Source organism: Nuphar pumila, chromosome 14, assembly GCF_984573655.1.
Source record: "Nuphar pumila chromosome 14, dmNupPumi1.hap1.1, whole genome shotgun sequence".
NCBI lineage: Eukaryota > Viridiplantae > Streptophyta > Magnoliopsida > Nymphaeales > Nymphaeaceae > Nuphar > Nuphar pumila.
Genome location: NC_143262.1, coordinates 6,844,305 through 6,856,893, shown reverse-complemented (window position 1 = coordinate 6,856,893; position 12,589 = coordinate 6,844,305). Strand labels below are relative to the sequence as shown.

Genomic DNA, 12,589 nt, shown 5'->3' with positions numbered 1-12,589 from the left:
GGGCTATTGAGTTTTCAACCATCGGAAAATCTGGCATACACGTCAGATAAACATGATCCGAGTGCTGATTTCTACTAACTCAAACATATAGATAACATTTGGACAGTCAGATATAAAAAATAAAATAAAATATTAAATATTTCCTATTGAAATATATATATATATAGAGAGAGAGAGAGAAATATATATATTTTAATTTTTCTTTGCTGAAAATAAGTTGTGCTTCCTTTTTTTAGTATTTTTCATGAAATGAACGCAACAGACCAAAACCTAAGCATGCCACCGAGTCTCACCAGGTTTGAACCGAGTTTAGGTCCAAAATAAGTTTTCCTGACTTGTTAACCTGTTTGATACCTGACTTGGACTGAGTCACTGGGTTGCAGTCAACTTGGCGAGTTTGCCAACTAAAAGAGAGAGAGAGAGTTTTCCTCCACTTATGTTGAAACAAGATAACATTAATTGATTATATCAATGTTTTCCACTTTCTAAGATCATTCAAGACCAATTTTCCATTGATTATAGAGTCTACTCTACTCCGCTGCTGATGCCTAGAAAGCCACATATGAAAGCATAACAAACCTATGCAGGGAAAAAAAAAACGCACTCTCTAAAAAGTACAAAAGGAAGGTATCATCAAAGAGGCAGGCATTGTGCATGCTTCCACTTGCATGCAGAAAAACCAAAACTGGTATGAGAGAAAAAAAGGCTTCAAGCCTTAAAGGGGCTTCAAATAGATCTGCACTCCATGTTTAGGCTTCAAAGTCAGCACATAAACAGGTGCATGCTTGTAGTTCTCTGAGATTGTGAAGCTGAAACTTGAAAGGAACATGGCTAAGACTAGCTTGGCTTCCATTAGAGCAAAGGCCTGGCCTATGCAATTCCGGGGGCCTGCTGCAAAAGGCATGAAATGCCTGCCAGGTGCAAATGATTTTCCAGCAAACCTTTCAGGGTTGAATTCATTAGCATCCTTTCCCCACAACTCTTCACTGTGATGAATGGCGAGCACTGGGATCCATATTGATAGGCCCTTGGGAATGTTAAGGTCACCAAGTTTTGTGTTCTCGAATGCTTGCCTGGGCAACAGTGCAGCAGGAGGGTACAGCCTCAATGACTCGTTTAGGACCATGCCCAACTGCACATAAAAGAATATATATAATGTCACATCCAATCAATAAAAAAGCATTGTGGTCATTTCTAGTTCAATCTCTAAGCACATTGAAACTAATAAATTATATGCATAATAAACAAATAAACAAAATCTCTCTCTCTCTCAGCCAATCAATGAAGAGCACTATGGTCCTTTTTAGTATATCTGTACCCCATGAAACTAAAAAACTATGGTCCTTTTTAGTTATATATCTGTACCCCATGAAACTAATAAACTATATGTGCATAGTATCTCTCTCTCTCTCTCAGTTAGGTTTAAAAAAAAAACTCCCTTGGAAACAAAATTATCTAAAAATTGCAAATATATGGTCAATGTTTAAAGATAAACCTCTTACAAATTATACGACTCTCTATTGACCTCGGATTTTTTGGGGTTGTCTCTGTTTGCTTCCTTAGCATGAACTCATTTAGATCTAGTCAGTCTTAGTCTAACACAAGTTGCTAAAAAAGAAACAAAAAAGAAAAGATGGCAGACAGTTTAGTCATTTAGAAATCTTACCACGGAGAGTTTTGAGAGCTGATCTGCAGAAGGAGGTGAGCCTTGGCATACTTGTAGTACTTCCTCTCTAGCTTTCTCTTGCCAAGAAGGATTGCAAGCAAGGAGCATAATTGTCCAAGTAAGAAGCAGTGAAGTGGTCTCATGGCCTGTGAAAAAGAAGGTCTTGCATTCATCCATGAGATGTTGTGTGGTGAAGTTGAATTTGGATTTCTTGTTTTCCACTTGTGCCAATAACAACCCCAGCAGATCGTTGCCATAGGAAGCACTTCTCCCTATTTCCACGCCATCACGCCTGCTCTGAATGATCTCTATTAGTAGTTTCTCTATTTCCACCTTCACTCCCTTGATCTCTCTGTTGTATTTACTAGGGAAGAACCTAGAAAAAAAGAAAGTATATATTGAATTTTTTTTTGCTCTTTAAACAAAGATTTCATCTTTTAAAATAAATCAAGATGATGATGATGGAAGGGCACCCACCTGCTACCAGGAAACCATAAATGCTGGCTGGCTTTAGAAGATTTATGCTGCAAAGAGGTGAGAAGATCAAAGATCTTCTTACCCTTCTCATAACTAATGTCAAATTGTGTCCTAGATATGATGTCTGCTGTCAACCAGTTAAGGTACTCATTGATCTCAACTTCTGTTTGGCCTGACTCTACTGTTGAACGCAGGCTCTGCAGTGTACGCTTAATGCATTCTACCATATGCCCAATACGCCCCTGTCCACAAAAGCCAAAACCCAATACTCAGAACCAACAAAAAAACCATATAAAATAAAATAAACCAACTTGTGGGTATCTTTGTTTTTTTTAAGTAAATTTCAATCTCTGTGTTTGCTTTTCTTACTTTGAGCTTGTCTGCTTGAAATGCCGAGGCTGCTATGTGGCGTTGATGGAACCAATCTTCACCATTAGCCATCAATAAACCTTTACCAATGAAGTGCCTTGACCCCTGCCGTTGAAGCCATGATTTCCCAAATGCTTGGCTATTTTTGGAAGAAAGCAACTCTTTGATAAGCTCTGTTTCTGATAGACACATCCTGGGCTCAACACCCCACCAGTATATGAACCTTTTTCCTGCACGCAGAAACAAATTCAAGATTAAAGATGGTGACGCAGAGAAAGAAAAACAGGAAGATACAAATATATATAGCTAGCTAAGTAAAAAACATTCAACTGTTTGGTGTTGGTTCTTTTTACCATATTCTTTAGACCAACGAACGTAATGTGGTAAGAGTCTGCCAACGATGTCATGGTGAATAGAACCCATGTCAGAAGAGGTTGTTTGTTGGACAAGAGAGGCCATATGAAAAAGATTTCCAACCAAAAAGCTTGGTTGAGGACCACAAACCCCTTGCTTTTCCATGAACTGTCTGATACGTCTAGGGGCTAAGCAGTAGACAGAGATGGTCTCCAAAGCGACTCTTATCACCAAACAAACTACCAACAAAAAGACAATGAGCAAAAAGACAGCCATGGCTCTCCTATATCCTATGGAAAGTCAAGTACACAACAAAAATTTTCCCCCTCCTTGCCTTCCTCCCCTGTCTAACCAAAGTAGCAGTGGTATGTAGAGTATCTCACTATCTAAGGAATCAGAAAGATAACAAACATCCAGAGAATTTGATGGTAAGAGACCCCTCTCATGCACACCTTTATAAACTATCATAAATAGTGCACAGTAAACGAAGAAAGAGAATCAAAAGGTCATATGGAAATGATCAACTATAAGAAATAAAGATAGCGATGACCTTACGTCACTAGAAACAGCAATTCAGTGTGCTGAACTCTCCTTTCTCCCATGTATCATAATTTATGTGTTTTTCTCCTCCCATTTGATCTCTTTTTTAAGATGTCACGTTGATGGCCAATGTGTTGTCTAGATTCTGGTAATTATGTGTGAGGTATAATGAGTAATCATTTGTTACCTGTAGGTAAGAGTTAAAAAGAAAAAAAGGGATTTTGGAAGATTCTTTGGTTTCTACTGGTGATCTTTTACATTTACATGTTTAGCATCGGCAATCTTCTCCAGTTATATAGATCCTTGTAAACTTTGCTCACTACGGTTGCTGATAAGTGTAGAGGAAAGGTTTACTGTTGCTCTGTTCCCCCTTTGCATGATTGATCAACTATTGCATGTGCTCTTCTTTCAGCCACTAGACAACACAAAACTTCCACGAACCCTTTTTTTATTGTATGTATGACTGGGAACCGAGCCTAGCCACAACTAACCGAGCAACTGGTGGCTTGGCTCGGTTCGGCTAGTTCCAAACTCGTTTGTGTTCGGTTTGTTTGGATGGAGAGCCGAGCATGAGCTCGTTCGTCATAGATAGCCGAGTCGAGCATAAACAAGTGGTGTTTGTTTCGGCTCATCTCATATAGGCTCTTTTATACATTTTATATGGAATTTACATACCACACATGTCAAGAAAAGCATGTCAGCTCAACTGGGATGATGGGTATGTTTGCTTCTAACAGGTTAGGAGGGGTTCCATTATTGTTGTGCACTCTTTAATGATAATTTTTTTTTTAATCAGGCGAGCCACCACGAGATTGACTCATTTGGCTCGGGCACATATATACTAGCTGAATTTGGCTCAGCTCGCATGAGCCATACTAGCCGAGCCCATTTACGCCCTAATTGTATGTCCGGGTGCTCTACCACGTAGTCCTTGTCTGCTTGGTCATAACTCTCTCTCTCTCTCTCTCTCTCTCTCTCTCTCTCTCTCTCTCTCTCTCTCTATATATATATATATATATATATATATATATATATATATATATATATATATATATATATATATATCATTATTCACTTTATACTCTATTTTCTTTTACAAACCACTGTTTATATGATATATATGCATCTTTGATTGTTAGTTATGAGTATGACGGACAAAGACCCCATACTTTTTCCTATCTGGCTTACTTGTTCAATAAATAACCCGTCAAGAGTGAAATGGCCTTCCCGAAGTTCAAGAAAGAGAACCGGAACGCAGAATTTTGAAACCATGTCCATGGTGGTTTATGTAACTGTGCATCTTCTATTAGGCCTTAATAATATCTTCCCTCAGACATTTTGTTTAATTTAAATTCTTGCAACTGCTAGAGAAGAGCGTAGGAATAGACAACAGCTGAAAATAAGCACCAAGTCTAATTTCATAGCCTCATTGGAGCATTGAAGTCCAACAGTTCCTAACCTGATCATTTCATTGGAGTTGAAAGTGAGTGGCTGATATGAATTTGGACTCCGCAAATTACTTTCAAAATGATAATATTTGTTTCTATAACAAAACATTGCTAACTTAAAACATGAAACAATTTTTGTGACATAAAGGGTTTCAGTTTTCTTTTATTTTTACTAGAAGAAACCACCACAGGTGCAGACCTAGCGATGCTAGCTCAGCCTGTCATACTTATGGTCGCTGTCCTGTCAGCATAAAGCTTCGAGGGCTTACCCCTCGACCCCAGGGAGTCTCGAAGCTTCGGCTTAGTCAGGGTTTGATGCTCATGGGATTTGAACCTAGGCTGCCGATCAAACGCCTAGGCCAAACCCCTTGGATCTAAGGGTTTCAGTTTTTACAGAACAGGAATAAAACAAAAAATAAAAAAGAAAGGGAAGAGTGGGTTATGCTCTTCCCTGTTGAAGATATGAGAGAGAGAGAGAGCTGCGAATAGAAGACAGTTGCTACAATACAAGTGACATGAATGGTGATAACCCACCTTTTTGTTTAGCGTTCCATATATCATTCCACACTAGGAATGAAAGAGAGACTTGTAGTTACATGTATTTACACCTAAAAGGTCTCTCTGGTGAAAGACATGAAGTCCCCTCCTAAGGGCCACCCACCACAAGATGTTCCCTATTTGCTTTCTCCGTCCAAATCTCAAATATAGTGCGAATCCAATTTCACCCTCCCTCTTTTCTGGCTTTAGGCCAACCTCATGGGCCATGGGCCAGCACGCACGCCCTACTATTGACAACCATTATGATATGTCGATTATGATGATGATGATAATGATGGCAGTTCTACATGTGGCTTGTTTGAAGGAAGCGTTTTCCATGTTTATGTGTGTGCTAAGAAAATGACAATGGCATCTATTTCCTGGTTTGGATATTTTGGTCCCACAGGGAAAATGTTTTAAAGGACACATTTTATTGTGGTTGTGTCGCTAATGCCCATATCCTATTGGATACCGTTGACCTAACGAATAGCAACTCTGACCTTTTGGAAAAGTTGGCTCAATTGGCTGTAGCTTTTCTGTCGAGACCCAAGTCATACATGCACCCATCAAAAGGATGGGTGCATTGGGAAGCTTTCACCTACCTACCTACCCACCCACCCACATCTCTCTCTCTCTCTCTCTCTCTCTCTCTCTCTCTCTCTCTCTCTCTCTCTCTCTATATATATATATATATATATATATATATATATATATATATATATATATATATATATATATATATATATATATATATATATATATATATATATATATATAGTGGAGAGTAGGTGCCTACTAAAATTAATTGTCTACCACGAGAGTATGAGAGTTTTTGGGGTGTTTTTCATAAATTTAATCCAACAATGCATTTGGCATAGTCGATTTGCTAGAAAACAATACTTGGATCGTATTTTTTGATGAAAAATATGAATTTTCAGCTTGAATATATATGAAAATTATAAATCGTCAATTTTCAAATCTTATAGAAACCTACCAAATTGTCCGAATTGTACAATCCAAGAGTCAATTCTTATAAAATTAAGCATATAAAACATCTATGTACATTCAGAATTGCGAGAAACATAAAAAAATAAATAGAAAATGACCATACTGTACAGGTAATTTCACCCAATTCTCTAAAAAACCTACAATTTTTTATGTTCTTATGATGTCCAAAATCGCAAATATATGACATTTGTGACCTTTTTATTCTTTGCAACTGCAAATTTAGGCCTTTTGCGATAAAAAATTTTCATTTGTCGGTTATGTCCAACACCCACTTAAATTTAGAATCACAGGTTTTTTATACAAATTTAGACCTCACAAGCGCACACAAATTTATTTTGCGATTTTTTTATAAAACTAAAACCACCAAAATCACAAATATCCTACACTTTCGCATATACGTTAACATTTTGTGGGTCTTTTAATGCCCTGATCTCGGGATCAAGAGACGTTTATTTTCCATTGTCATTTCAGATTGTGCAAGGATCTCTCAAGGGACTAACGAGAAAGCACAAGTCATCGAGCAGAATAGGGGTTCGCTCATTCGAGTTTCTAGGATTCCCATTACAACCATTCTACGGACACTCGACGGAGTTGGAGACGAAAGTGTTTTCATCATTATAACCTTGGAGATTCCTTCCAATATTTTCTCCACATTTCTATTGATAGAAAGATCTTCAAATATTGTTGGGATTTATAGGAAGAAAGAATATCCATGCTGCTTACCACAAGCCGCACCCCACCCATATGAAACAATGGTGGGGTTCTTTGCCCTTTGAATCAAAGTCATAGGGGCAGCTACTTTATTTAGAAACTGAAGAACCTTTCTTTAGTTTAGTCAATCAATGCCCTCCTTTTGTCACATGCCAATTCATTAGTCACCTATTTTGTTTATTTTTGATGCAACGAATTTCAATAATGCCCTAACGCAAATTAATAGTGCTTGTTTGTGAAACTCCACTTAAACTGAAAACATTAAAATTCTACTATTTCATAGAAATGATACTTTTTGTCTATAATTCAAATTTGTGCATAAATATATTTGGGAAAATCCATCTATTTCACAAATGAATTGATTATTTGTGATTTTAGTTGTTTCAGCAGTTATGTGAAACAATATGATTGTTGTGAAAATGTTGGATTTATGCGAATCAATATGATTTTTGTAAATATTTTTTTGCAAATTTGTGAATTAATATGTAAAAAAGTATGATATATATAATTTTAGTGGTTTCAGCTTAAGTGGACATATATTTAATCAAATTTATATAGTATTTGTGATTTTAAGTGGATTTTCGCATATAACAACCTAAATAACAGTGAATGTAAGCAAATAGACATTCAAATCAATTAAACATTCCAATGGTTTTAGAAACATATAAACAATGACATTATATACAAATCATTCAACAGTTCTTTTAGTTTGAACATTCAAGAGTACTTTCAGTTTAAACATTCAATAGTGGTTTCAATTTTATATTCAAATTATTTAAACATTCAACAATGGTTTCAGTTTAAACATTCAACAATGGTTTTAGTTTTACATTTAAACATTTAATAGTGGTTTCAATTTTGAACATTCAAATTATTTAAACATTCAACAATGTTTCAGTTTTACATTCAAATCATTTAAACATTCAATCAATGATATTATATACAAATCAATGACAAACAAACAACTTTATATAAAAATTCATTCATAGAAATATTTAAATAACATTATATATAAATCAATGAGTAATCAATGAGTTACAATGTTGATCTTTGAATATATATAAAAAAACAATCAAATGAATTTCTACAGTTGAAGATATTGTGATTGCCATGATTGTAGATCTTTGATGACCTTATTTGTATTCGCTAGAAGGCCAGCTTGAATATGTATCATATCATCTTGAGTATGTACCATATTCTTCAGCATACGGATTTCTTCAAATGTAAGAGTCAACTCTCTCTCGGTTTCACTTACGATCTTTTTATACTTCTCTCCAACATTGTTCTCTCCCTGAAAGACCATTTTTGTCATTGAAGAACGTGCAACCTGTTGGGCGGGTACAAAATCATCACTGGTAGCATGTTCTATGGATGACAAGTTGATGACTTTACCACCTTCGTGTCAGTCTTAAAGTTTAGAGAGGAATATCACGGGTAATTTTTTATTTGATCCTTCATGGCGACCAATTGGTTGTTAAACAAACCCAAATTACTAAACGACTCAATTAGCCATTTGGAGCTCAACTTCATTCATGTTGTGCATCCAAATGTCCTTCTTGGTAATGTCCTCACCCCCACAACTATATCAGCATTCTCCTCTTCCAACGTGCCTTCATAGGGGTAGTAGTTTACCTATATTTCTTTTATGGTTAGGCCTAGAAACATGAATTTATTAATATATATATAGTATTAACAATAATATTTATGTTTTTTTAGTCAACCTACCAAGCGATGCAGCATAGCCGACACGTGACATGCAAGGACCCACCAATCTACGATCACAACCCTCTTTGTTGCATGACCGACTTCATATTATGGCACATAAAAATTCATGGGCAACATCATACATCTAGGGTTTTTCAATGGATATATGCTCCCATATTCAAACCTGCATAATAATGATTAACAAAGATTAATACACAATATGTATCAAAATGCAATATGTGAGTATAGGAATAACTATAAATCAAAAGTTTAGGTACAATGAAGGAATAAATACCTCCAAAAATACCAACATTCGGGCAATTTTTTTTTTTGTTCTTCGTGTTATTCAAACTTGCATACAGGTATGCAAGTATGGCTACTTCTCATACATATTGATCAATGTGATCTAGGTCTTGCAACAATTTGATGAATGATGCATTGATATACTTTTCACCAGTGTCATTGAATAAGCATGAGCCAAAAAAGTATAACAAGAATGCTCTCATCGTCTTGTCTACCCTACCACCATTTCCTCTAATACACGGTAGTTTAACCTTCATCCTCCCCACCTTATTGGGGTCATAGTATATCCTAAGCTATGAAAACTTGATCTTTTCAATTTGAAATGCATCATCATTTGATTGCAAATAAATAAGTGTTTAAAATTTCTCCACTGTTGTCCACTAATTGGCTCTCCTTAGCACTTCAGTTTGGTTATTCATGACATATCCTCCAACATGATTGTCATCTCAAGATCTTCGAATTTGAATATGTTTATAACGGCCTCTAAGAGGGGATGATTGATGTATTATGGTGTGATCTTCAAGAATTTTTTAAAATACATTTGATCCAACAACTCCTTTGCTTCTTCTGTTAGTCTTAAAAACCACTGGTGTGCTTGGTTTCAGTAGAATCGATGCATGCAGGATGTTAGTTCTTCATTGAAACTTGGATAGCAACATCAGACTCCTGAGCGGTGTTTGCATTCGACAAGCCATATGACCCTCACATCTACTTCCTGAGAAGGAACCACATTAATCTTAGCCCTTTGGTCAGGTACCTTCTCCGCTCTCTCACCATTGTCACTACAGGTGGCCGCGTCTCCAACTTCATTTATCCAAGCATTGAGGTTAGCAACAACCTCATACCCAACCAATGGGTCACTCTCTCCTTAGATGCTTCTGGGATGGGAGACAAGATTGTGCCTATAAATTGCTCAACTTTTTTTTTATATTTTGCCTTAGATATGCATCGCTTTAAAAAATTTAGTTGTTTATTGTATGACAATTCAGGTTTTTCTTTAGCTTACTGCTTGATCACAGTTGTATGTGATTATTAATGGTGCATTTTTTATGAAAACTTTATTGGCTTTTGTTGTTGTGCTTGTGAAATTTTAGATGATATGGGTGTGGTCCCCTTCTTCTGATTAGTCATATTGTATTAATAAACATATTCAATTTTTTCTACAATAACAGTACAGGAAATACTGAACAAGCATTGCAAAAAATAAATAACACATTTATGTTTCAAAAAGCCTTTAAAAAAAAGAACATTATGCTTACCGAGAATAAAAAAAATTATTTCATTTTAAGCAAAAAAAAGGTGACCATTGTTTCATTCTACCATTAAACAAAATGGAACAGTGTTTGATTCAACCATTAAACAAACAGACACATTGTGCTTACCGAAAAAATACATTGTCGATGGTTCAGCAGCGATGAAATGCCTCTGATGAATAGTTGTCAAAAATAGTCGCCAGAAATATTTAACGAAAATTGTTTTTGGAAGGAAAGCATGTTGGGGACCACTCGTTGGGGACAAAAGACAAAAAAAAACTAGATAATGCAAAAAATAATCAGGTTGGGGACTGCAGCGGGTTTATATATGATTCAAGAACTACTTTCACAAATTGTTAAGTATAATATTTGTGTGATCGTGTAGTATATGTGAATAAGTAGGATATTTTTGAATTTAGTGGGGTTTCGAAAATAAATTCATGTGATATCTATGTCACAGGGATTCGGCCAACCAGGTGTCGCACTCCCATCGATGCGACGCAACACAGGTGCACGTGCGAGTGCGACACCCGATGCAGTCAACCTGACACTGGGTGTAGTTAATGCATCCATGATCATATATGTCCCAATTTTGAAATTTAAAAGAAAAAATATTTCAATGAAATGGACTTGAGGATTAGGGCAAAACAATTTTGCTCTCTCTCCTCTGTCTCCCGACCCCGATGTTGCAATCCTGAGTTACGACACCTCGACACCGGTGATGCCTAGCAGCTGCTATCGTTCGGAGAGCGTGACGCTTTCTCTCCATCTCCAAGGTATGCATTCTCTCTCTCATTCTTTCCTTCAATATCTTTCTCTCCACTCGTCTCTCAATCTCTCAGCTACCTTTCTCTCTATATATTGTTCCCTTTTTTCGTGCCTCTTTCTCTCAACTCAATCTCTTTTCCCCTTACTATGTACCTCTCTCTCTTTCTCAATCTCGGCTAAACACCATTGTTGCCCATTTTTGAAAAAAATATTTACCTATTTTAGAAAAAACTCAATTCAACTAGCTCATTTTCTTAAAAAACTATCTTTTAAGAGTTTTTACATGTAAAAACTATGTAATATAAACATTATACATAATATGCATAGATATATTATACATAATATGTCTGTTGAGATGTTGCAAGTTTGAATCCTAATCTTATGGCCTGTATGGGGTTCTATCAAAAAAAAAATTGCTGCTTGAAGTAGCCATTTTGCAAAACATGTTGGTCGAACTGAGTTTTCACAAGCCCGGCCAAGCCCGAACTGAGTTTTCACAAGCCTAGCCAAGTCGAACCGAGTTTCTCCTATGACATATGGTTGCTTATAATGTGTATTATTTATTGATGACTTGATGTTGGGTAATTTGGTTGTTATTATTGATTTTGTTACTTAAAATTTGATTGAATGCTCATATTTTTATTACTAACTTACTACTAGTCTATTATTGTTATTGTCAAATACTTAGATATTTTTAACATTTGTTATTGTTACTAGTTAAAATTTTTGTAACATATTAGTCTACTGCCTAAAATTTGTTAAAATTTTGTTACTAGTTAAATATTTAGATAGATCAAGTTGTATTTATGTTATTGTTATATATGTTTCTCGTACCTTTTGTTATTTATTTATATGTACGGTACTACTACTAGTCTACTATTGTATATGTTATTGACCTTGCACTCAATATTTTTAATCTTGATTGTGTGCATAATTGATTTTAATATAACATTTTTTTCATTTTCAAGACAAAAATGATGGATAAAGGAAAATGACTAGAGTCATCCCCATCTACACAAGTGAGTTTTGCTACTATTGTTGCTAGTATTTATAGTAGGAGTGTTGATTCAAGTTCTTTAGCTACAACATGTGATGATGAGGGGCTATTATGGGCTCATGTAGATAAGCTTGCAAAAACTGGAGGAGGTGGTGGAAACATGAGATTTCGATGCAAGCTTTATGAAAGATATTTTGTGGGGTCTCACATAAGAGTTAAGTCTCGTTTATTAAGGAGATCAGGACATGATATTTCAGGATGCAGAAGAGTTGATGAGGCAATGCGAAGAAAATACAAGATGAATATGAGAAAAGGAAGAAAATGAGTGATTCTTGTGTAATTAGTGTACCATTTTTAAATCACCAAGAAGATACTCAAAAAAAAGAAAAGTGGTTGTAGGAGGTAGAGGAAGTGGAATGATACAAGCATCGTTCAATACATATGGAAGGGAGGA

The 12,589-nt window shown here is 35.8% G+C and overlaps 1 protein-coding gene across 1 annotated transcript; it reads right to left on the bottom strand.

Moving 5' to 3' along the window:
• Positions 1-715: 715 nt before the first annotated feature.
• LOC149816205 (cytokinin hydroxylase-like) lies at positions 716-3,142 on the bottom strand. The gene is made up of 5 exons (XM_089987864.1): positions 2,866-3,142; positions 2,513-2,742; positions 2,144-2,385; positions 1,667-2,042; positions 716-1,132 (listed from the first exon to the last, which is right to left on the bottom strand). The coding sequence occupies exons 1-5, from the start codon at positions 3,140-3,142 to the stop codon at positions 716-718; spliced, it is 1,542 nt and encodes a 513-aa protein (XP_089843990.1).
• Positions 3,143-12,589: the final 9,447 nt, after the last annotated feature.

What these genes read in the sequence shown, in the direction of transcription:
- LOC149816205 (XM_089987864.1), bottom strand. Translation starts at nt 3,142, where the DNA reads ATGGCTGTCTTTTTGCTCATTGTCTTTTTGTTGGTAGTTTGTTTGGTG. An exon ending in TTCAAGCAGACAAGCTCAAA is followed by an intron (nt 2,386 to 2,512) that starts GTAAGAAAAGCA and finishes TTTTGTGGACAG; the next exon opens with GGGCGTATTGGGCATATGGT. An exon ending in AGCTCTCAAAACTCTCCGTG is followed by an intron (nt 1,133 to 1,666) that starts GTAAGATTTCTA and finishes TTTTATGTGCAG; the next exon opens with TTGGGCATGGTCCTAAACGA.